General features: G+C 41.4%; 1 protein-coding gene across 8 annotated transcripts in view; it reads left to right on the top strand.

The window, feature by feature from the left end:
- LOC148041067 (2-oxoglutarate (2OG) and Fe(II)-dependent oxygenase superfamily protein) overlaps positions 1–24,722 on the top strand; it is a 118,563-nt gene that overhangs the window by 39,145 nt on the left and 54,696 nt on the right. For 7 of the 8 annotated variants that reach the window (XR_015690663.1, XR_015690659.1, XR_015690662.1 and 4 more), the window contains 4 exons: positions 20,923–20,991; positions 21,094–21,226; positions 21,774–21,846; positions 21,944–22,060. Coding sequence is in view for 5 of the 8 variants with exons in the window: in XM_087676480.1 (XP_087532606.1) it covers positions 20,923–20,991; positions 21,094–21,226; positions 21,774–21,846; positions 21,944–22,060 (392 nt within the window). In the remaining 3 variants the exon portion in view is untranslated. The remainder of the gene's footprint in view (positions 1–20,922; positions 20,992–21,093; positions 21,227–21,773; positions 21,847–21,943; positions 22,061–24,722) is intronic. The other variant, XM_087676490.1, reaches the window with a different exon arrangement.

Here is a 24,722-nt window from a genome sequence, read left to right as displayed (position 1 = left end):
TTTGGTACATTTGGTGCACCCATAATGCTTTCATTTTTGATTTGGCCTCAAGTATGCGTGGTCATGTGGTGTTTAATTGTGAGTTACTGTTATGATGGATCTTTTCATTCCATGGTTTTGATGGACTTGGTCCTTCTTGATGTGGCTGCTCCTTAGCTGCATATTGTTTGCTCCACTTCTGTTGTGCCATCCACATAGCCTTTTGACTTCACAAGTGTTTGCTGCTTATCTTTCATCATGCTTTGATGGCCAAAAGGCTTCGTGTAAACATTTCTATACATAAATTCAAACTTCTTCATGCGAGAGAGAGGGGGGGGCGTCAGGCCGTGCTATGCGCCACCCTATGCATCCCTTTGGGCCGCGTGCTCTTGACATGCACTTGCCTTCATCAATACCTTGGCAAACATGACAAAGGCCGATGTTAATCGAATGGTATGATTGGGACTAGTCATTGTTGGTCGAAGAGCATGGCTGTCATGTCTTTTCGATCGGTACGATGGTACTTTCATGTTCCTGGAGGCTATCATTACTTATGGGACTCCATTTCCACCTTACATGGCATGCAACCCTTTCCCCCCTTTGGACCAAGGTTCCCCTTGGCAAGTTTGGATAATCAATGGCTTGTTGCATCTAGGCTGCGTTTCAATGAATCATATATACCACTTGCTTATACATGATAGGGATTGGCTTGCCCAGAAGGGCAACAACACTTGGGGTCTTCCACAAAGGTGAAATTTGGTGGAAATCTGTGATAATGACAGGTTGGCTCAACAAAACACCTTTCAAATACAAGGACTTGAGCAGGCAAATGTTGATTGGTGCTCTTTCTCTTGCCTTTGGACTCTCCAAACATCAGATTTCCAATGGTTGCTATTTCTTTTGTGAGACGTGTGGAAACCCCTTGCCATCAGTTTCTTTCTTGTCTAGTGGCTAGAAATTTTGGTTGCTTCTGTTAGCCATTTGGTTGCAAGTGGTTGGGGCTATTGATGCTTCCAAAGGACTAGGTCTTTGGACATCCCAAGTTCATGGATCTTGTACAGCCCAATATGAAAGTACTCTTTCACTTTTTATGATTCTGGGGTTGTTGTCAGATGTGGTCTATGAGGAATGCATTCATTTTTGATTCTTCTTCAAGAGTGCAGAGTTATATAGCCCCCTTGAGAGGCCTTTATTGGCAGCTTGACATGAGGGAGCCGATGGATATTTTCCCTTCATAGGATTTGGTTCCTTTGGCACACAGCAGTTTCTTCAGCACCTTTGCGGCCTATCTGGTTCCTTTGTACTTCTGGTCATGCTGTATCTTTGTTCTCTTGGTCATGCAGGATTTGGTTCCTTTGGCACACAACAGTTTCTTCAGCTCCTTTGCAGCCTATCTAGTTCCTTTGTACTTCTGATCATGCTGTATCTTTGTTCTCTTGGTCATGCTATGCTTTTGATATCATGTTTTACTAATTGATACAACTATCCTTTATGCAAGAGAGAGAAATGAAATGAAATGATATATTAACATCTACAATAGGCCAAAATGACCTATGAGACCATGGGTTACAATCATGTGTATGATGATACAACTGTCTAGGAAAAATATGTAGCACAAAGCAAAATAAGAAAGGAAACTAACTATGGCCATGTGTAAAACAATGAGCTCCAGATGGTACAATTTCATGTGCCCGAGCAATAATCTCATGTGGGTATGGAGGGCCTCGACCGAGCAATAATCCCTTGTATCCGCCTATGAAGGTGTCGTTGGTGTCTGTGTCGAGGCCTAGGACATCTAGACCGGCTAAGTTGAACGGCCCAATCAATCAGTACTCCTTGTTTGTTTGTGGATTGTGGTAGTTAGAGAGTCTCTCGTGTGGTTTGGCATATCTGGCATATGTGCTCCTCTAGTGGGATGGATCTATATCTGCCAATCTTAATCTCTAGCTGATGTGAGGAGGTGTGCAACTAGCCAATAGTACAGGTAATCCCATGGGAAAGGTGGGTGTCCATGTATATTGGGTGAACGATAAATCCATCAACCATGTCTGCCTAATATCCAATTGGGTAAGATCCATCTTGATGATCCTACGAATCTCTAACCTGCTCAAATCAAGAGATGGTGCATCAAGGGAGTATTGGAGAGGGGTAACTTGTTCATGCAAAAACCATGTAGCTTAAACCAGGTCGACATATGTGCATACCGACATGAAGTATCACCCTCTTTGGCAAGATGCTTGGAGGATTCAAGAGCCTACCGTGCATATCTGTGTCTAGGTAGGTTCCATAGGCCATTTATGTATTTGTCCAATCGGGTGAGGGCCTGTACCACAATTGGTGTAGCTCCTAGCTAAGCTCTGATGATCTCATGTGGAATTGAGGCTTTACATTTGATCATCTTGGATATCATGGTTACTAGGGGTTTCTCCATCGACCTCCATCTGTCATAAGCACACCTTGATCTGCTACAATGATAAAGACTAGGCTTGCAACCAGCCTTCCTTCTTGGAATGGGTGGTGATAACCTGATTTAAGAGTTAATTACAGTAATAAATAAATGAATATAAAATGAAACACACACTTTACCATAACATTCTTGGACAGTAGACACCCTGTTGGCCCCAAAATTGGCGTCCCTTGCGGTATTTCTTTAGCTTTCATTCAATTGAAAGGAGTACAACTCGAGATTCTTCAATCTTCTCCTGCTAACCAATTGCTCTTGCTGTCATAAATGACCAGCAAGCCTTTTGGGTCATTTGCCCCTTGATTCACCCAGGACTTCTTCTCCAATTTGACCCTTGGCTGGCCAAATGCAGCCCCAAATCAATTCGGGATGGGCTGGCTCCTGAAATCCCTTGATAATCTTCAATTATCAGCTGCTGATTTCAGTCCCCTGAGCCTTCAATCTCTGGCACGGATCCGAAGGTGGCTGCTAAACCCTAATTTCTGCTGTAAATTAGGGTTTGCTGCAGAAATTACAGATCAGACCACCAAAAATGGCTGAGATCTACTCTGAATGGCTAAGAATTGCTGAGAATGACTGAGCATAGGCTGAAGGAGATGAGAGAATGCTGTAGAGAGAGAAAATTCTGAGATTTGTTGCGAAGAACTGATCAAAATCAGCTGCTGCCCTGTTGTACCAGCCCCAAACGGATGCGCACCAACAACAATAGGAGCATCAGAGACTGTGATCTTCAAGAGAAAGTGCATCAGCAACAATTGCCAGCTTCCCAAGGTTAAGAATATGCAATCTCCATCACCAAAATGGTCTCCAATGGCTGGGAATTGGCCCCAAAAGCTGGCAACAACAGTCCAACACCTCTTCCCAACAGCTCCAAAATGAAAAGAACGAGATTTCCCTCTCCCTTCAGCCCTATTTAGCCTTTCCCCCACTTGCATGGGAAAGTTTTGCCAAGTGGTAGCTTTCTTAATCCATTTTCAGTAATTTAATTAATTTGCAGAATTAATTAATTCTGAAAATTAATTCAGCCCTTAATCCATGCCCACAAAATTGACCTTGCCCATCCAGAAATTAATTGGCTAGGCCATCTGCAACCCGAAGTGGTTCCTTACATTAATTGACCCTTGGACAAGCATTAATCCAATAATTAATGCCTAGTCCCTAGTGTCGCCACTAACACTTAATGGCCAATTAATGGTCCTAGGGGCAAACTGACACCAAAATTCACCTAGAATCTAACAAGTGTAACTTGTTACAACTTTTGCCTTTGACACCCATCTTTTTCACAGGGTCCTTGGGCCTTCAATTGTAAAAAAAGTAGCTTGCACCTCACATGTGCAACACATGTGCATCTTTTAATTGCTCATTTGATTGATCCTTTAATTAAATGTCAATTAAACATAAGCAAAGCATCAAATTTTCACGTCCTCGTGATAAACCACCCCCTTGAAATCCTTGCAATCGTCCTCGATTGCACTGTAATATGTCAAAGCAAACGATATTGCATTGGAATTTCCACAAGGCATCATAGTCAACACAACATTGGCCACTGCTGGCTAACTATCTCATATGCCCACCATTTGCTGAAAATTTCCAGCCAGCATAAACATAGCATAAAGCTCAACAATAGTTCAGCTAGAAACTCATCGGATGCATCCAAAACTCTTGTTTCTCAACAGTGCTGACTACACAACCATAGTAAAGCATAAACCGAGCCAAAATCATGGCTCAATTGTCAATGGCATTCAATACACATGCTGCTGTCCATAGAACGAGTTGAATACCAGTGAAACCAATGATCATACACTGAAAACCAACACTCGGTAATCAGTCTCTCATGATCATAATTTGATACAAATGTACAGTTTCGGAGCTGCAATGAAAACCATACCCATCTGCATACATACCACAGTGACTAGTACACTGAATAATGACCTCATGGCAGACATGTTGTCAGCACAGTACCTTGGATTCATGCTGAATACATCCAAGATCCACTATACACGAGAGCAGTCCATTCTTGGAGGAGTGGAAGTGCTACCTCCCCCTTGAGTATCACGTGGTACTCTGGACCCTTGCCCTGCTGAACCTGAAAGAGCTCGATCCAAAGTCGGCTCTAACTGAAAGGCATCGAGGTAAAGCTGCAACAACTGAGGATGGTCTGCCAAGTCATCCTCTTCCATCCATTTAGCATCCATTGGTGAACAATTGTGAAACTTCACCCAATAGCTTATGGAAGCTTTACCTTTGACCTTTCCTCTTTATGTGCCAAAATCTGCTTAGATACCAATATCTTATTCAGCTCCCCTACGTTGGAGTGAGTTTCAGCAGATACATCCTTAGGCACATCACCATAAAAAGGCCTCAACAAGCTCACATGAAGGGCATAGTGTATCGGCTAGTGTAGAGGCAATTTCCATGATAGCCAGCATTAAACGGAGAATTTGCATGACCAGCACTTATTCCTTGAGTCCCAAAAGCACGACGGGGTACCGATGCTTGCCCATATGTGCGATTTTGCACACCAAGCATCATACCGATACTGCCATACATCGGACTATGCATTCCATGAGCCATACCCGAGTACATTGGGTTATGCAAGCCATGCATTGGTTGCTGAAAATTATGGGGAGGTGTGCCATACATTCCCACATTCGGTCGCTTACCCACCATAGCATGAAAAATTGTGCTACCACCAAAGTAAGTTGGCTGCCCCAAATTCTCATGCAAACCTTGCTGTCCAAAAACCATAGGATTAGCATTTACATTATGAAATTGCATTTGCATTTCTTGCCCAATTGGCACCAACTGCTTTTCACCATGAGCATCTTTAGGAGCATCTTGAGAAGGCTTTGGCTTGTTCTTCGGTGCATCTTGCTGTCCTGAAGTTCTAGAAGAGGATTTTCTCTTCTTGCTCTTGTTGTCCTTCGTAGGAGTGTTCAAAAACCGAGTAAACTGAGGATCTTTTGCCAATTCAGCAAAGATATTGGCTGCTGCTCTCATTCGATTCTTGAATGCATCATCAAATTCCATTTCCCCTTGTTGATCATCATTCTCTTTCTGCATTCAGGGTCCAACATCTTGGCCTTCAGCCACATTTTCAGCATGTTGTCCATGATACGTGCCTTGTCCAAGATCAGGCATTGCATTTCCTTCTTCCCCATGTGAATGTGCATCATGAGAGGCATCCTTACTGCTTGATTGCATCCCACTGTATGAAGACATCTGGCTGTAATTTCTCAGCTGAGCACAAAGATTAGCACTAGCACAAAGCTTTGGCTTGCAATCAGGTGCCTTGGGCCCTCCAAATCAAGAGATTTGATGTATCCCGGCAATGGAACCTTGAAATCAGCCTTCCTTCTTGGAATAGGTAGTGATAACCTGATTTAAGAGTTAATTACAGCAATAAATAAATGCATATAAAATGAAACACACACTTTACCATAACATTCTTGGACAGTAGATACCCTGTTGGCCCCAAAATTGGCGCCCCTTGCGGTATTTCTTTAGCTTTCATTCAATTGGAAGGAGTACAACTCGAGATTCTTCAATCTCCTCCTGCTAACCAATTGCTCTTGCTGTCATAAATGACCAGCAAGCCTTTTGGGTCATTTGCCCCTTGATTCACCCAAAACTTCTTCTCCAATTTGACCCTTGGCTAGCCAAATGCAGCCCCAAATCAATTCGGGATGGGCTGGCTCCTGAAATCCCTTGATAATCTTCAATTATCAGCTGTTGATTTCAGTCCCCTGAGCCTTCAATCTCTGGCACGGATCCGAAGGTGGCTGCTAAACCCTAATTTCTGCTGTAAATTAGGGTTTGTTGCAGAAATTATAGATCAGCCCACCAAAAATGGTTGAGATCTCCTCCGAATGGCTAAGAATTGCTGAGAATGGCTGAGCATAGGCTGAAGGAGATGAGAGAATGTTGTAGAGAGAAAATTCTGAGATTTGTTGCGAAGATGCTGCCCTGCTGTACCAGCCCCAAACAGATGCACCAACAAGAATAGGAGCATCAGAGACTGTGATCTTCAGGAGAAAGTGCATCAACAACAATTGCTAGCTTCCCAAGGTCAAGAATATGCAATCTCCATCACCAAAATGGTCTCCAATGGCTGGGAATTGGCCCCAAAAGCTGGCAGCAACAGTCCAACACCTCTTCCCAACAGCTCCAAAATGAAAAAAACGAGATTTCCCTCTGCCTTCAGCCCTATTTAGCCTTTCCCCCACTTGCATGGGAAAGTTTTGCCAAGTGGCAGCTTTCTTAACCATTTTCAGCAATTTTCAGCCATTTAATTAATTTACAGAATTAATTAATTCTGAAAATTAATTCAACCCTTAATCCATGCCCATGAAATTGACCTTGCCCATCCAAAAATTAATTGAGTAGGCCATTTGCAATCCAAAGTGGTCCCATGCATTAATTGACCCTTGGACAAGCATTAATCCATTAATTAATGCCTAGTCTCTAGTGTCGCCACTGACACTTAATGGCCAATTAATGGTCCTAGGGGCAAACTGACACCGAAATTTACGTAGAATCTAACAAATGTAACTTGATAAAACTTTTGCCTTTGACACCCATCTTTTTCATAGGGTCCTTGGGCCTTCAACTGTAAAAAAAAGTAGCTTGCACCTCACATGTGCAACACATGTGCATCTTTTAATTGCACATTTGATTAATCCTTTAATCAAATGTCAATTAAACATAAGCAAAGTATCAAATTTTCATGTCCTCGTGACAAGGCCCTCATATCTGTACTCCATAGAGTAGTGTGGATGTGACTTGTGTTTTGAAGAGCCATAGCTTGGTGCGGGGTTCCTAGAACTGCACTTGTGAGCACATCCTCTCCAAACCACCTAGTGCTTTGTATTTGCAAGTTAGTTTAGTGTCTGTTGTCTCTCACATAGAAAAGGTGGGGCCTGTGAATAAGGCTCCTAGGTATGTATAAGAGTCCATATACTCCAGTTCCTTAGGTCCATATGTGAATTTAGGTGTTGATCTCTTGACCCATTGTAGTGTAGTATTAAATACCACCACCTTGGTTTTACCAAGGTTCACTGAAAGCCCATTGTTCAAAGTATAGGAGTGTAATGCATCCAAGTGTCTCTGTAGACCCTCTCGAGAGTCAGCTATCAATACAATGTCATCTGCATACAATAGGAGAGGTATCCAGGTGCCAGCTAGTGGAGCTCCTCTATCTGCAATCCCATCAATGTATAGGCTAAATAATATCGGAGAGAGGTGGTATCAAGGTTTTATCCCAATGGTGGAGTAAATAGATGCTGAAAGGACCTTAGGTGTCCGTACTTTGTCCACAACCCTCTCATACAGTGCCAAAATACCCCAATTGAGCTCTTTTGGTTCTTTCATGGCATGCAATCTGTGTATTAGCCTGTCTCTTAGTACTGTGTCAAAGGCTTTGCAGATGTCCACAAAGTAGCCATAGGTCCGTCAGCCATGGCCCCTTCCCTCCTCAATGATCGCTTTGAGTGTGAGGATGTGATCCAATGCGGAAAAGCCTCTCTTAAAGCTAGCATGTCCCTGTGCTCTAAGACCCCACATCTCTACCCAACTGCTTAACTCATGCTCAAGGATGGAAGTATAATCTTAGCCAACGTATGCCCAACTATGATAGTTCGATAGTTACTGGGTAAAGTAGAGTCCCTTGGCTTGAGGATAGGCACAATAGTGTTCGTGCTCTAGCTCTCTAGTAGGCCTTCACACATGGCTTTGTTAAACATGTAAGCTAGGAATCCTGCCACCGAATCTCTAGCATGGATTAGGTGCTTGGCTACTAATCCATTATGATCTTGTGCCTTTCCTCTACTAAGTCTATCAATGGCCTCTCGGACCCTACTTTTTGTAAAGAAAGTGGTGGTCTTTGGACAAGGCTAAGGTGGGTCAAGAAGAGGTGGTTGACTCTCCATAGTATAAAGACTAGTTGCATACTCCTCCCATGTAGCAGTGGATATAATAGGTGTGTTCGGCAATGCTCTTTGAAAAGCCTCCAAGCCTCTCTAGGATCCTGGCTCAAGAATAGCTGATATAGGTCTTGCTCCAGTTGGACCAAGAATGTTATCTTCTTTTGCCGTGTGAGGTGTTTGAAGAGTATTTTTGCGTGTTTGTGGGTAGTGGACCCCAGTGCTATCTCTCTTTGTAGCTGTGCTTTGGTCTCACGACACTCATCATCATACTAGCTGTTCCGAGGTGTCACCCCGGTGGAGGCTCTCTGTGTGGGTCGTGAGGGTGGGAAGGCTATACCCGCAGCGATGTGTAGGCCTCATTGAACTACTGAGTCAGCTCTTGTAATGGAACGTTGGGGTCCACATCATGTAATAATGTAAGGATCTCCATCTCATAGATATTCTCTCTTTGGAAAAGAGGTATCTGGAGTGTCGGTGAGTTACATGATGGATGTGCATGTCAGTGAATTGAAGGTGGATGAATGATAGGTAGACATGATCCACTGCAACTTCGAGAAGGCGTGGTGATATTGAGAGGTCCTAAATGTGAGATATTAGCATTGGTGGAGCAAGTATATAGTCTACTGTGCTGGCACTGTGTCGGTGAGGATAACATGTGAAGATGTCGGACAGGGGGTATCTAGCCAAGCCATTGAGAATGGCCAACCTGTGTGCTGTGTCCATCTCCACAAGGTATCTCCCATATCCGGTGACTTCCCCCATATCCTGAGATGTCCTCTCTAGTTGTAGCTTTGACACATCCTGCTCCTGTAGCATCTCCTCAAATCTAGCGAGGCCATTGAGAATGGGCAACTTGTGTGCTGTGCTATCTCCACAAGGTATCTCCCATATTCGGTGACTTTCTCCATATCCTAAGATGTCCTCTCTAGTTGTAGCTTTGACACATCTTGCTCCTGTAGCATCTCCTCGGATGCATCAAAGAAAGACACCTGATGGGAGGTTGTCCTGGTATTAAAGTCTCCTAGCAAGATAACATCTCCCTTCTTTGAGAACTCCCAAATATCCTCATCCAAAGCGACATATGGTGATTGCCCCTTGGGTGGGGCGTATTGGGACGTCACAGGAGGAAAATAGCATATGGCAACATATAAAGTGCGTTCCCTTCCTCACCATACACTCTCACCCACATGTATCTGGCCGCTCCTCTTTGTCACTCCTCTCGACTTGCAATTATTGTGGTCTATGCGTTGTCAAAGAGTTTATTGTTCATAATATAAATCATGGAATTCTTATGTACACAGAAGAATTTCACTGGGAGTTATATGAGGAATTTGCATACAGAATTCAGTCATTGTTTCCCAATAACCAACTTAGTTACATAAGTTCTTTTGTATTTAGCATATAATTTTCAGTTGTACCATGTATATTGATGAAAAATAAGTCTATGGGAACCTACAACTTGGTCAGCTGGAAGAAATTGACAATCTGCAAGATAAATCACATTGATTCAAGTGTAAAAATATGGTTAAAACTCAAGAAAAATGCCAAAAGTTCACTAGGTTCATGGGGGACTTGAAGTAATGGACTAATGTGACCAGCAAGTGACCTGAGTAGGTCAAAAAGTGAACTGGACCTGAGCAGGATGCAGCCCGCATTTTTCGGTGCAAAATGCGGGCCTGCACAGCCTGACTGCAAACTGGAGAGAGCTGAAGCCATGGTGCATGCTTTGGAGCATGCAAACTGGAGATTAACAGGAGCTGAAGGTGAATATGCAAACAAGGTGAGAGCTCCACTTATCCGTCTATTTGGTCTGACGAAAATGCATGGTATGACAGTCTATAAAAGGGGGAAATCTGAGAGAAAAGTATTCAGCCTGCTCTTATGTACGTCTTCTCTCATTTTGTCTACCTTATTTATGGTCCAATGAAGCCCGACTTGTACCCAAGTACTTGAGTGACTTTGGGGCAAGCAAAGGGTGAAGATTTTGAAGGTGTATGGGCTGTTATGAGCTGAAATAACCAGTCATAAACAGGGCAGCCCACTGTTCTTGTCCATTTTTATGAGCAAACAAGAGATTTATGTGGTTGTAATAGAAGAAAATGACTTCTTTTCATCATGACTTTACTCATTAATGATTAGAGGAGCTTATTCATGAGTTTATGAACTCTTTTTGAGCTTGATTATGGGCTGGAATTTTCTGTTTTAAAACAGGGCTGAAGTTAAAATTATGCTTCTTCAATGCATTTCATGTTCCTTTGGCCCAAATCTTGAATGTATTTGAAGTATATCAACATAATACTTGTTTCCTAGAGTTGAAATCTATCTATGAACTTGAGATAAAAGCCATTAGTGCTTGCATTTGATATTCATATTTGGATTAAGAATCTGAGTATATCCTTTATGTTATGGATTATGTATCCAAAAGCATTTGATGTAATCAAGATAGAGTTATTTATTCCATTCATGTATGCTAAATACATTGAAAAAGCTCGACTTCTTCTTCCACATCTAAATCATTTCTAAACCCTGGATCTTGTCAAACTCCAATCTCTTTCCCTTTCCCGAACTTTGAATCCCATACTCCTCTTCTGCACTAAGCTCCGGTGGTAGACCTTCAACCCTTAACACGACGACAGTGGTGAACCCGACGTGAAGGTCCGCTGCGGAAGAAGAAGTCCAATGGGAGAGTCATCAAGTTCAAGAGGAGATGCCTTGCAACAGTTGGTTTGTCTAATGCAAGATAGCCAACAACAACAATTGCAATTTCAGCAGCAGTTGCAATTGCAACAACAACGGAGACAAGAAGAAGAGCGTATTGATGCTGCTGCCATTAAAGCTTTGGAAGCAGTTGGGCAAGAGCTCAAGCAATTTAATGGGGCAAAATGTGTCCTCTTTTATTCGTCTCTATACTGACAAGATGGTCTTCTTTGGAGTTCCTCAACATGCTTGGAGCCGTTATTTGGCCCGTCTGGCTGTGCATGGTCTTCAGGACCGAATTCATTGTCTTTTCCAAAAAGACGCGGGATGGTCCGTGTTCAAGAAGGCTCTTCGAGAAGAATTTTTTCTTGAAGATTCTGGCCTTATGACAGAGAAAGTTTTCACTGAATGGGTCGAAAGGCCCAATAAGGGTCTAACCGCCACTGCTCTTCATCGAAAATTTGAAAGCAAATTTGCTCAATTAGATCCTGACGATCAACAAGGTATGAAAAGCCAGAAGATTGAATTATTTCTAAAAGCTGCAGATTCTTCTCTTCAAGAGAAGCTAACTGATTGACTTGAAGACCCTGGCTCTGAGACGGGATTGAAGACTGCTTGGAGTGATGTCACTGAAGCAGTTAATATGATTGCTCGAAGAGAGCGGTTGCGCCTAAGATGGGGATCAACCCCTGCAACAACTGAATTCATGAAGGAGCCTGTTCCAGTTTCTCGACCTCCTGTCTCTATGGCCGAGCAACGAAGAAATTCTGCTGTTCCATCTCCAAAGAAGGATGTCATGGACAAGCTAATTAAAAGCATGCGGGATCTCCATCTTAATCTAACGGAGATTAATTCTAAAGTGGAAAGACTTGATGTAAAAGTGGAAGAAAGGGGACGGTCAATTGCCCAAAGGCCTGTACGAGAAGGCTTCAAAAGACGCTGTATCTGGTGTGATAGCCTACAGCATGACAAGAGGGAGTGCGGTGCATTCCGTGAAGCTGAAGCACAAAAAATAGTATTTTGGAAGGATGGTAAAATTCATGCAACCGAAATCGGGCTTCCTCTTGAGCCAAACTTCGGCAACGGTGGCATGAAGAAAAGATTGGAGGATTTGGCAACAAGAACAGCCTATGCAGCTGTTGATGCAGCAACCTATGGGCTGTAAATTGAGCCAACTAATGAAATTGTTAAAGCATGTAAAACTAATGCAAAATCTAAAGTGTGGATGCAGGCCTTGGATCGCATGGAGCAAGGCAAGGCAACCAAAGATGATTTAACCACTGCCAGTCAATGTATCCGAGGAAGAACCGGTTGGACCGAGCTTGTTGATTCATTTTCAGCTTTTGCCCGGTTAGCTGAAATTAATAATCATGAAGCCATGATAGAAGAAAAGAGAAGAAGAGATGAAGATGTTGCCGGTTCTTCTTCTTCAGGGCCAACTAAACGCGTGACAAGAAGTAAACCGGACCAGCAGAAGGCTACTGAAAATCCATCATCGTCGGAGCTTGATATGGGAGATGCCCCTCAAGCAAAGAAGACAGAAGGAAAAAGAAAAAGCAAACATCCCAGTTACAAGTTGCAGTCAGACATAGAGACCGCAACGGATCTTAAATGGATCCTAGAAGAAAGGATTCTTGGAAGTAGAATTGAATTTACATTAGGTGAAATTCTCGGAATTGCAAAACGAGGATTTCATGATGTAATAATTGATGTAATTAAACGAAAAAGACAATATGTTGGTGAATAAACTGAAGAATCTGTGCATGCTTTTTTGCAAGCACTTCATGTGTATTTGCAGGATGAAGAGAAGCTGAAAACTCAAGGGATTCGATTGGAGGCAATCAAAGAATTGATTGCAGCCATAGAAGCCAAAGATGAAGACATCTATGAAGCAGAAACTGAAGAAGCCATTATGGTGGGGACTTCTCAATCTAAAGTGCAGCCCATGCTTAAGAAAGAAGCTCATATTCACAACATGCAAGAAGAAAGTGATGCTCACTTTATTCCTAGTAGTCACTACTCCCGTACCCATTGGGCAAGGGCGACTACTGAAACCGTTTTTAAGATCGGAGAAAAAGAGACTCCATGCATTGCCCTTATAGACCATGGCTCGGAGATTAATGTCATGTCAAGAAGTCTCTACGAGAATGGCGGATGGCCCATTGATGTGGACCCAGGATGGCACATGAAGGCAGCCAATAACTCTTCTGGCGATCTTTATGCAGTATGTCCTTATGTACAAGTTACTATTGGTAATGTAAAATATGAATTTCATTTCTTTGTTCAAGATTCCTGCAGCTATCCTATCATTCTTGGACAACCATTTATTTCTGAGTCTCGTTTAGAGACAAAGGCCCTTGATGATGGTTCATCATATGCTCGGATAAGAAGTAAGGATAATGACAAAGCTGTCCAATTCCTAACCGTCTGTGTAAATCATCACTGGAATAGGGATCGATTGAGAGATCATCCTGTTCCTCTTAATGCCCGAGAATTTAAGGGTTTTCGGGTAGTGCTGCTATAAGTGGAGGCTACGGCAGTGCATCATGTCATAAAAAATTGCCTCCACATATAAAGGAGGCAAGGCCAAAAGCTGACTTGCAAGTTTTTACAGTCAATCTTGTGGGCTGTTATAAACAGTTTTCAGCCATGAATAGGGCTGAAAGAAAGTATTTGTGTCATATGGAACAAAAGCTGAAGCAAATTGATGTTTTACCTAAAGATGAATAAATTTTAGGGCTATTTTATGGGCTGAATTATAATGATACAATGGTTTAAATTTATACAGCCGTTCATGCAGAAAATCAAGCTGAAAATCAGTCCATACAAGTATGTACATTAGATATGTATGACATAATTCAAGGATTTGCAGATTATGAAGCTTTTGGACAGCCAAACAAGGATGAAGTAAGAGTAGAAACAAAGTATAAAACAGTTGATAAAAAGGTCAAGCTGGTGGCTACTCCTCTACCACCTGAAAGCGAAGGACTGGTAGAAAGGGTATCCAAACAGCCAAGCCTTCGTGATCCTAAAGATATTGGTCACCAATTTACAGCAGAAAGTCTACAAAAGCTGAAAATTGGAGACTCTTTCCTCTTACCAGCTGAAAAGCAAATCTTCATGCAAATGCTAAAGAATCATGGCAAGGCTTTTTCATTTCAGCCACATGAAATTGGCTGTGTGGATCCAAGCATTGTGGCACCAATGGTGATTTTTACGGTCCCACACGTTCCTTGGAATCTTAAACCAATTCCGGTATCAAGGGCTCATTTGCCTAAGTTATTGGAACTTCTAAATGAAAAGATAAAAATGCGAATATTGGAGCCATCCTCAGCTCCATATTCCAACCGATGGTTTACCGTGCCTAAGAAGAATGGATCTTTGCGATTCATTCAAGATTTACAGCCTGTCAATAAAGTCACTATTAGAAATGTTGGATCAAGGCCAATTGTTGATGAATTTGCTGAAGCTTTTGCAGGTAGAGCAATCTATTCCATGGGAGATTTATATTCAGGCTATGACCAATTTCAGCTTGCTTTGGAAAGCCGAGACATTACCACAATAAAGACGCCTCCTGGCTTAGTCCGCATGTGTACTCTACCTCAAGGGGCTACGAATTCAGTAGCTCACATGATGAATGCCATGCATAAAGTATTGAGGGATTATATTCCTCAATTAACTCTTCCTTTCCTTGATAATGTTCCAATCAAAGGATGTGAAGTTCATGAGAAGAATGAAGAACTCAATGAACTTGGATGTCGCAAGTTTGTTTCCGATCATATTAATGATTGTGCTCAAATCTTGTCTAAATTAGAAGAAGTCCATCTTACTCTTTCAGGTGCTAAATTTGTTTTTGGAGTTGAAGAAGTTCTTGTGGTAGGGCATATGTGTGGTCCATATGGCCGAAAGCCTTCTCCATCCAAAATTGATGCTATCAACAAAATGCAGGAAATATGTACAAATGTTTCAGAGGTGAGAAGATTTCTTGGTGCATGTGTCTTCTACCTTATTTGGATACCACATTTTGCTCATGTTGCTGAAAATCTTTATCAACTGCTAAGAAAATGCCAAAGGTTTATATGGGAGAAAGAACATACTCAAGCTATTCAGAAACCGAAGAAATTGCTGATTTCAGCCCCCACCTTAAAGAGGGCTAATTACTCTAATGGACAGCCTATTATACTCACGGTGGACACAAGTCCTATTGGAATAGGATGGGCAGTTGGTCAAGACGACCTTGAAGGCAACAGATATGCAATCCCCTTAGGAGCGAAGGTTCTTAATGAACGACAAAGAAGGTATGCTCAAATTAAAAGAGAGCTTTGGGGAGTAGTAACTGCATTGAAATGTGACCGGGAGTACTTCATGGGTGCACATGTAATAGTTGAAATAGATTGCCTTCCACTTTTGGGCATGATTGCCAACTGTTTCACTCCCGACATAGCTATGCTAAGATGGATAGCTTATATTAAATCCTTAAATCTTGATTTGAAACATATTGCAGGAAGAGATAATCCAGTTTGCTGACATGCTTTCGCGTGCCAGATATAAGGATGAAGAAGAAATGATGGATGAAGAAGAATCAGAGTCTATAAATGATGCTGTAAATGCAGGTACAAATCTGAAAACAGCAAGTACAGCTGAATCTAATGATGATTCAGCAGTCAAAAATGCAGGTACAATAATAATTACAGCAAGTACAACAGGTTCAGCTGCTAAAACAAATTTTACATCAACAAGGAAGGATGAAACAACCAAAAAGGAACAGTGGGCAGCTGGTAGACAGCATGCTCAATGTTTTGTTATGGTTTGTTCACACTTTAAAGAGGAATATTATGCAGATGATTGGCTAAAAATTGGCCAATTTTTGAGCACTATGACAAAGAAGGAAGATTGGTCTAATGAAGAGTTCAAGAGAATTAAGAGAAAAGCTTATGGCTTTTTTCTTAAAGATGGTTACCTTTGGAGGCATGCGAAAAAGAAAGGAAGGGCGCCTGTTCGTGTCTTAGGAGACAGGTCATGCAAGAATTTCATGAAAGTCTATTGGCTGGTCATAGAGGCATATGGGGCACTTTTGCCAAAATAAAAGAGAAAATTTGGTAGCAAAACATGTATAAAGACATTGAGCATTTTGTTGAGTCTTGTCATGTTTGTCAAATGTACTCTATGGTTAAGCATAGAGATGGGCTTCAGCCTACCTATCCTTTATCCATTCACTATAGATGGGTTATTGATTTAGTAACCATGCCTACAGGAATTTGGAACATGAGATATCTAGTACTTGCTAGAGAAGATCTCACAAATCAAGTGGAAGGAAAAGCCTTGACAACAAAGTCTACTCAAGCTGTTTGTAGATTTTTACTTGAAGAAGTATTTTGCAGGTATGGATGTGTTGCCAAAGTAATTGCTAATAGAGGAGAATTGGATGCTGATGAGGCTCGCCATTTCTTTGCTCAATTGGGAATTAAGCTATCTCTTACTTCAGCCTACAATCCTGAAGGCAATGGTAAGAGCGAAAGAGGTCATCAACCAATTCTTAAAGCTTTAGCAAAATTTTGCAAAGGAAAGATGAGGGAATGGCCTAGAATGCTACCATTCGCATTATGGGCTGATAGAACTACCAATAGTGTAGTAATAGGTTATATGCCGGCTGAACTAATATATGGACAGCCACCTATCATGCCTATTGAGGAGTCCATTGTCACATGGAGTATCTTACCTTGGGATGAAGGCATGAATAGAGAAGAATTGCTGACTCTGCGCATAAGGCAACTTGAAAGAAGACCAGAAGATGTCAAGACAGCCATTGAAACGCTGAAAACAGCAAGATTAAAGAATAAGAAGAGGTTTGACAAGCATCATCGACTGCGTCCAAGAGCTATTCAAGAGAATGATTGGGTACTTGTCTATGATAGCAGCCTGGACAATCAGTATAGTGCTCATAGCAAGTTAGCCAAGCGATGGTTTGGACCATATGTTGTAAAAGTAGTACATAATAATGCTACTTTTTTTTTTGGTTGAAATGGATGGGACCATGATAAGAATACCAATAGCCAGGAAACGAATCAAGCTCTTCAAACGAAGAGAATCTTCAACTTATGAGCTTGATGACTTAGATATGAGCCCTCTACTTGAAGACAAGCAGGAAGAAAAAGACTTAGAGGATGAAGATGAAGATATATTAGAAGAAGACCCTCCTTAACCTGTAATCTTATGAAATGGCACATGTCGGAGGATGTGCACGTTAGGAGGGGGTGAATGTCAAAGAGTTTATTGTTCATAATATAAATCATGGGATTCTTATGTACACAGAAGAATTTCACTGGGAGTTATATGAGAAATTTGCATACAGAATTTAGTCATTGTTTCCCAATAACCAACTTAGTTACATAAGTTCTTTTATATTTAGCATATAATTTTCAGTTGTACCATGTATATTGATGAAAAATAAGTCTATGGGAACCTACAACTTGGTCAGTTGGAAGAAATTGACAGTCTGCAGGATAAATCACATTGATTGAAGTGTAAAAATATGGTTAAAACTCAAGAAAAATGCCAAAAGTCCACTAGGTTCATGGGGGATCTGAAGTAATGGACTAATGTGACCAGCAAGTGACCTGAGTAGGTCAAAAAGTGACCTGGGCCTGAGCAGGATGTAGCCCGCATTTTTCGGCGCAAAATGCAGGCCTGCACAGCCTGACTGCAACTGGAGAGAGCTGAAGCCATGGTGCATGCTTTGGCGCATGCAAACTGGAGATTAATAGGAGCTGAAGGTGAATATGCAAACAAGGTGAAAGCTCCACTTATCTGTCCATTTGGTCTGACGAAAATGCATGGTATGACAGTCTATAAAAGGGGGAAATCTGAGAGAAAAGTATTCAGCCTGCTCTTATGTACGTCTTCTCTCATTTTGTCTACCTTATTCATGGTCCAATGAAGCTTGACTTGTACCTAAGTACTTGAATGACTTTGGGGCAAGCAAAGGGTGAAGATTTTGAAGGTGTATGGGCTGTTATGGGCTGAAATAACCAATCATAAACAGGGCAGCCCATTGTTCTTGTCCATTTTTATGAGCAAACAAGAGATTTATGTGGTTGTAATAGAAGAAAATGAATTCTTTTCATCATGACTTTACTCATTAATGATTAGAGGAGCTTATTCATGAGTTTATGAACTCTTTTTGAGCTTGATTATGGGCTGGAATTTTTTGTTTTAAAATAGGGCTGAAGTTAAAATTATGCTCTTTCAATGCATTTCATGTTCCTTTGGCCCAAATCTTGAATGTATTTGAAGTATACCAACATAATACTTGTTTCCTAGAGTTGAAATCCATCTATGAACTTGAGATAAAAGCCATTAGTGCTTGCATTTGATATTCATATTTGGATTAAGAATCTGAGTATATCCTTTATGTTATGGATTATGTATCCAAAAGCATTTGATGTAATCAAGATAGAGTTATTTATTCCATTCATGTATGCTAAATACATCGAAAAAGCTTACTTCTTCTTCCACATCTAAATCATTTCTAAACCCTGGATCTTGTCAAACTCCAATCTCTTTCCCTTTCCTGAACTTTGAATCCCATACTCCTCTTCTGCACTAAGCTCCGGTGGTAGACCTTCAACCCTTAACACGACGACAGCGTGTCTCCTTCTTGCAAGTTGACTCCCACCTATAGTGTGTCACCCATTGAAGTGTAGTATGTGGTCCTTGATGTGTCTTTGAGTAGAACACTATATCTCTCCCTCTGAATGTCTCCTCAAAAGCTCCCACATCGAGTCGGAGAGCTCCGTTATTGTTCCAAACTGCCACTATAAGGCTGGTCCCGTAGGTCTCACACCGTCATTTGTGGTGCCTCTCCATGTCTACTACTCTTCCTCCTCTCTAGAAAGCGAGTTTGCCGTCCTCCTTGGCTGCCTTAATTTTTGGTGTGCACTTCCTCAGGTGGGCTAGTTGGGATGGTGCGAGGTCATTACCCAAGAACACACTGGTCCCCTTCAGAGTATGGCGTTGAGCTAGGAAGTCTCTCCTAGCCTCAATGGTGGGGAAGTGGAGAATGAGTGCATGCTCTTTTGAGCTCTCCCCTTTTGTGCTTTTCTTGCCCACTCTCCAAGCAGAGACATGCGTGCCTTTTTTAATATTCATTAAGGTGTATAGCTCCTTAGTGTCCTCATTCACTTTTCCATGCATCTTCAGGCCCATCACCTGAACATGGAGTGCTCTCATTTTCCTTTTTTGTTCCTCCTCCAATGTGTCATTGATGATGGTTGTTGTAGGTGCGTGTGCTAGGCGCTTCTCCTTCTTGGCAAATTGAATTCATTGCTTCATCTCCTCTACCTGCAATTGGGTTTTCTTGGGCATCTTTGCCCAAGAAACAGCCTCCTTCATCGTCTCCTCCTTTTTTTGGAGCCTTTGTACTTCCTCTTTGATGCGGGTGAGCTCCTTGGTCATGCTAGGTTGAATTTCTCGTTCCTCTAGCTTGGGGCCGAGCTGAATTTCAGTCAATTACTGCCTAAGTGATTGAATCTGCCCATCTTGGGCTTCTATCTTCAATTCCAGCTTTTTGAGAGAGAGAGAGAGAGAGAGAGAGAGAGAGAGAGAGAGAGAGAGAGTATGTGTGGGTGTGTGTGTGTGTATGTGAATGCATGCGTGCGCATGGGAATGACAATATACGCCGGCACTTTTGGGTGCCTAGAGGCTATAGCTAGATCTGGTCGGCCTTGCAAGATCTGCTTTGGCATTATAATCCATTGACTACTCTTCAGCTTGCTTCACCGTGGCAGGACTGAATGTTTGTGAAACTAGATGATTTTCACAAAAGATCGGCTAATTAAATCTACCAGAAGATGGTAGAACACAAGCAAGGGGTCAGTGAGAAAGCAAATAAAGTTTGGCATGCCCAGGATAGTAGAGAGAAGTGGTAGGATAGACTTATTCAATTATGGAGGTCCAAGATTCCTTATCAGGGAAAGGTTTTTGTGTGGAGGCTGCTTATTGGTGGTCTTCATACTAGAGATGTCTTGTGTGCTCACAAGATCTTGTGGGGCCATTGTGTCTTTTGCACTACTTGTGATGAGGCACCGATTTACCTCTTCATCCCTTGCCCTTTGGCGAGACATATTTGGAGCTTTGTTTTCCATGTGTGGATCTCGACAACTCGTCAACAGGCAGATGCCTTGGGTCTTGGGCAAGATGGTTTTATTGTCTTTTTGCATTTGGATTATGCTTGCTTTTTCCAGTTCCTCAGATGGACAGCTCCTTGGCACATTTGGCGTACTCGTAATGCCTTTATTTTCGACGATGCCTTTGGTATTCATGGTCATGTAGCCTGGGTTCGAGGATTATTCTTATGGCAGATTTCTTCCATGATTGTAGCAGATGTTGTCCTCCTTGATGTGGCTGCTCCTTGGCTGGATATTGTTTGTTCTACTTCAATTGTTCTCCAACCAGCATGATATTTATGTGTTATTGTGTTGTAGCCTTTTGGTTTTGACTTGTGCTTGACAAGATTTTCTTGGCTGGCCAGAAGGCCTGATGTGAGAGTTGTATCCTTTCTGTTTAGATGGCCTGAAGGTCGGATGTAAATATTCAAACATTAATATACAGTTATTCACAAAAAAAAGGGAGAAAGAGAGACGTATCCTTTCTGTTTGGATGGCCTGAAGGCCAGATGGCAATATTCCAATATTAATATGCACTTAGTCATGAGAGAGAGAGAGAGAGAGAGAGAGAGAGAGAGAGAGAGAGAAGAGAGTTTTTACGAAAAAAAAAAGAGAGAGAGAAGAGAGTTGTGTCCCTTTCAGTAATTTTTAAAAATTTCTTACTGGCTAATAGCCATAGTTTTTTCTGCTGCAGGCTCCCATCTTCAACAAAGAGCAGCAGGAGCAGTGTTCTTTGCAAGCACTGCTACAAGATATTTCAATAGTTCAGTGGATCAATGTTCTGCTTTGAAGCATTGAATCTTGGCCTGTTTCAGGGCTTTAGTCTAAGGGTAATCTTGGTAATTATCATGCCTTATTTTTGTAGGGGCAGCTTGGATTTCTTGACTCTGATTCAGTGACAAACATAAATTTGTGGATGACTGCAAGGGAGTCAAAATCAAGTACACACTATGATCCGTACCACAACATATTATGTGTGGTTGCAGGAAGCAAACAAAGTAAGCTGATGTTAGGCTGCTTGAGCTTTATGCTTCACTTGTTATGGTAGCTATTTGTGATATGGATATGCATGGAGTTGTATCCAATGTTCACTTTCTGCTTGATTGGTTCAACTGTATGGCCCTTTGTGAGCCCTCTCTTGACGGAGAATCACTCTGTTAGTCTAGGGTTTAACCTATTCCCTTATCTGAGTCAATTATCTTTATTGCAATCTTAGCTTACAGAAATTAGACTTGCAGGCATAAAGCCTTATAGGTTTCAACCCTAACTCTAATTCATTCAATTATTCTTGAGGTCTATTTAGCCCCCGTCTACGTTAGATATGATGCCATTAAAAGATTACAAGAATAACTATGTCTAAGTCTAGTTTTCATTTTCTATTAGATTCTTTATAAGGATCCCTAGACGTAACCGTTCTTGGTATAAACTACAAAGCAAAAATCCCACTTGCCATGGACAAGCAAAAGGAACTATCTACAGCCTTGTTAAGCCACAAAAAGGAGGCTATTAAAACAGAGTTTGATGCTAACAGATATTTATTTGCAGTAACGTTGTGGCCTCCTTCTGCATTGCCTTTTTTGTATCCACACCCTATTCATGGTGAAGCTTCAAATCACAGGTACCCTTTTATCCTATGCCAACCTTTTGCTCCCATGTAAATATTTTCAAATGATTCTTCTTCCCTATGGTTGGGATGGATCTCAATGTTTCTATAGTGCTGTTGATTTTCTGAATCCAGACTACAAGAAATATCCTCTTTATGCAAGTGCACTACCAGGCTCTCAAGAAGTAATGCTGCAGTCTGGAGATGCTCTGTTTATACCAGAAGGCTGGTAAGTTGGTCATTTGATGCAATGCAGTCAATTGTGTCTTGTTTCCAATGGTTGCTGTGAATCTCTCTTCTTTCGAGTCTTTTGTTTGTTATACTGAACAATATTTATTTACCAAAATCATTTCAGGTCAGGTGATTATAACTATGATAGGCTAATGCTGAGTTTCGGTCTAGGTTACAATAAAGATTATGTCGCTGCACAGAATTCCATGCCAGTAGAAGACTAGGCCCAAAGGAAGATGAAACCACAAGGGAACGGCTAAGAACATGTGTCTTCAGCCTAGTAAGGACGGGTGCAAACTTCGCATCTTAGTTCCTAACTGAATTACAATACCCAACATGGAAGTACGAGAAAAGATAAGAACCTGTATGTTAGTGGTTTAGTGCTAAGAAAAGAAAAACAAAGCAAAGTTAATGTAAGAATAAGATGCAATGGAAGGTAACAAATGAATGAGTGATTGAATAAATGAATTTGTGTAGTGGGATGAGAGTCCTAAAGGGAAGTAGTTTTCTTGATGAAACTTTGGAATTTCTCTCTCTATAGCATTCTCTCTCATCCCCAAGCTACTCTCAAGTTATCTAAGCATTTTCTAGTAGTTTGAGACATCAGAGGAAGAGATTTCAATCAATCTCTTTTGTAAACCGTAATTTACAGTAGAAATTAGGATTTGACAGCCACCTCCGGATGCATGCTCAAAATTGAGGGCTTAGGGCTTGGATTCCAGTAGCTGAAATTGAGAAATTTCAAGGGGATTCAAGAGGCTAGCCATCCAATATCAGATTTGGGGTTGAATTTGTCTTTTAGGGAGCACAGTGAAGGCCAATCCCTAAGCAAGCCAAGGGCCAAATTGGTTTGGAGGCTTGTTGGTTACTTTTAACAGCAAGAAGCACTTGGATTAGCGAAGAAAATCAGAGGATCTCAATTGCACTCCTTTCATTTGCAATATAAGTTAAAGAAATACCGAAAGGGGTACCAGTTTTGGGGCCAATCGGGTATCCAATGTCAAAGATTAAAGTGGTAAAGTGTGCATTTTCACTTTATGTGAATTTTATGCTTGCTGTAATTAGTACTTAATCAGGTTATTTACCACGCTAGAGAAGGAAGGCTAGTTTTATGGTTTCATTGGCAGGACACCATTAATTCCCTCGAATTGGTGGGATGGAGGTAGTTGATTGAAGGCTAGAAGCATTGCTCTAGTGCTGAAATTGTATTTAGTTGAGCATTACAACAAGAATGTCTTCAGATAGTAAGATGGGATTAAGCAGGGAAGATGCCTCTTGGTATGAATATTCACATGGGAGTGAAGGAAATGTGTAAGGTTCTATTGTCGGGATACCATTAATTCCCTCGAGTTGGTGGGACTGAGGTACTTGATTGAAGGTCAGAAGGCAAGAATGTCTTCAGATAGTGAGATGGAATCAAGCAGGGATGATGCCTCTCAATCTGAATATTCACAAAGTGTTGGGAAAAATACAATGCTTGACCTTGGACAAGGCGCATAGAATGGATAGCAAGCTGATAATATTGGTTTAGACCAAAATGTGGGTTCTTTTAGGCCTTTAAAAGTTGATGACCAGCAAGGGGAAGAGGAATTTGATGACTAGTGTTAAGATCAGTTGAGTACAACAGCTGAAATGTTTGTGTAGTTGGCAAATGATCCTTAGTTCATACACTTTTTGAACCCCTTAAAGAAGGGTAGCAAAGGCAAGAAGAGGAAATTGTCTTTAAGAGCTTCAGGATAGCTAGATGCATCGAAGGAAGACCCAATATAGTTGCATGATGTTCTAAATGTGAGTAATGAGCATAAGCAAATGAAGCCAGTAGGGCAATTGATGCATATACAATGATGGGGTAGCTAGGGTACTTTGGTGGTGGCACTAGTTTCCATGCTATGGTGGATGAGGGAACACATACGGGAATGTATGACATAACTTTTTATGGTATGCAACAACCAATGCATGATGTGCAAGGTGCAATGCATCTAGGTATGACTTGTAACATGCATAATCCCATCTAGAGCAATGTTGGCATGATGCTGGGGTACAAAGTGGCAAGTTTGACAATGCATATATACATCCCACTGTTTGGGTCTCATGGTATCAATGCTAGTCATGCAAATGCTTCATATAGTGTTGATAATGAGTAAAAATATTGCTAGTTATGGATGCAATGTATGGGAAAATGTATCTTGGTATGGTTGGTAGTATGGAAATTCCCATGTATAGTCACATTGCAATGGTCCAAAGTATGCAAACATAAATGTTTCCTTATACATTTGGTACTCCTTGTATGTTAGGTACACATGAGGGACTAGTCAACTGGATACAATGTTGCATATTAGTTAAGTTGAAATTGCAACAATATGAAAGTATAAAGCATCACAATGCTTAAGGTGAGGAAAGGCCTACAACCTAGTGGAGGTTTGACGCAAGTAAAGTGAGAGGTAAAGTTTCCATATACTTCTTGGTCATAGAAACATGAAACGGGGACGGGGATGTGGACGGGGACAGTGACGGGGACGCCAAACCTAAGGAACGAGGACGTGGGAACATGAATGACATTTAAGAAATTAAAATTCATGAAAAAAATTTAATATTTCACTCATAATCCATGTGGACTATGGAGTGTTAAATCCAAGGTATATAATCCATAAGGACAAATC

This window comes from Lygodium microphyllum, chromosome 1 (assembly GCF_053477565.2).
Source record: "Lygodium microphyllum isolate KBCC chromosome 1, Lygodium_microphyllum_v1.1.10, whole genome shotgun sequence".
Lineage (NCBI taxonomy): Eukaryota > Viridiplantae > Streptophyta > Polypodiopsida > Schizaeales > Lygodiaceae > Lygodium > Lygodium microphyllum.
Note: the sequence above shows the minus strand (reverse complement) of the source record. Positions and strands in the feature narration are given on the sequence as shown.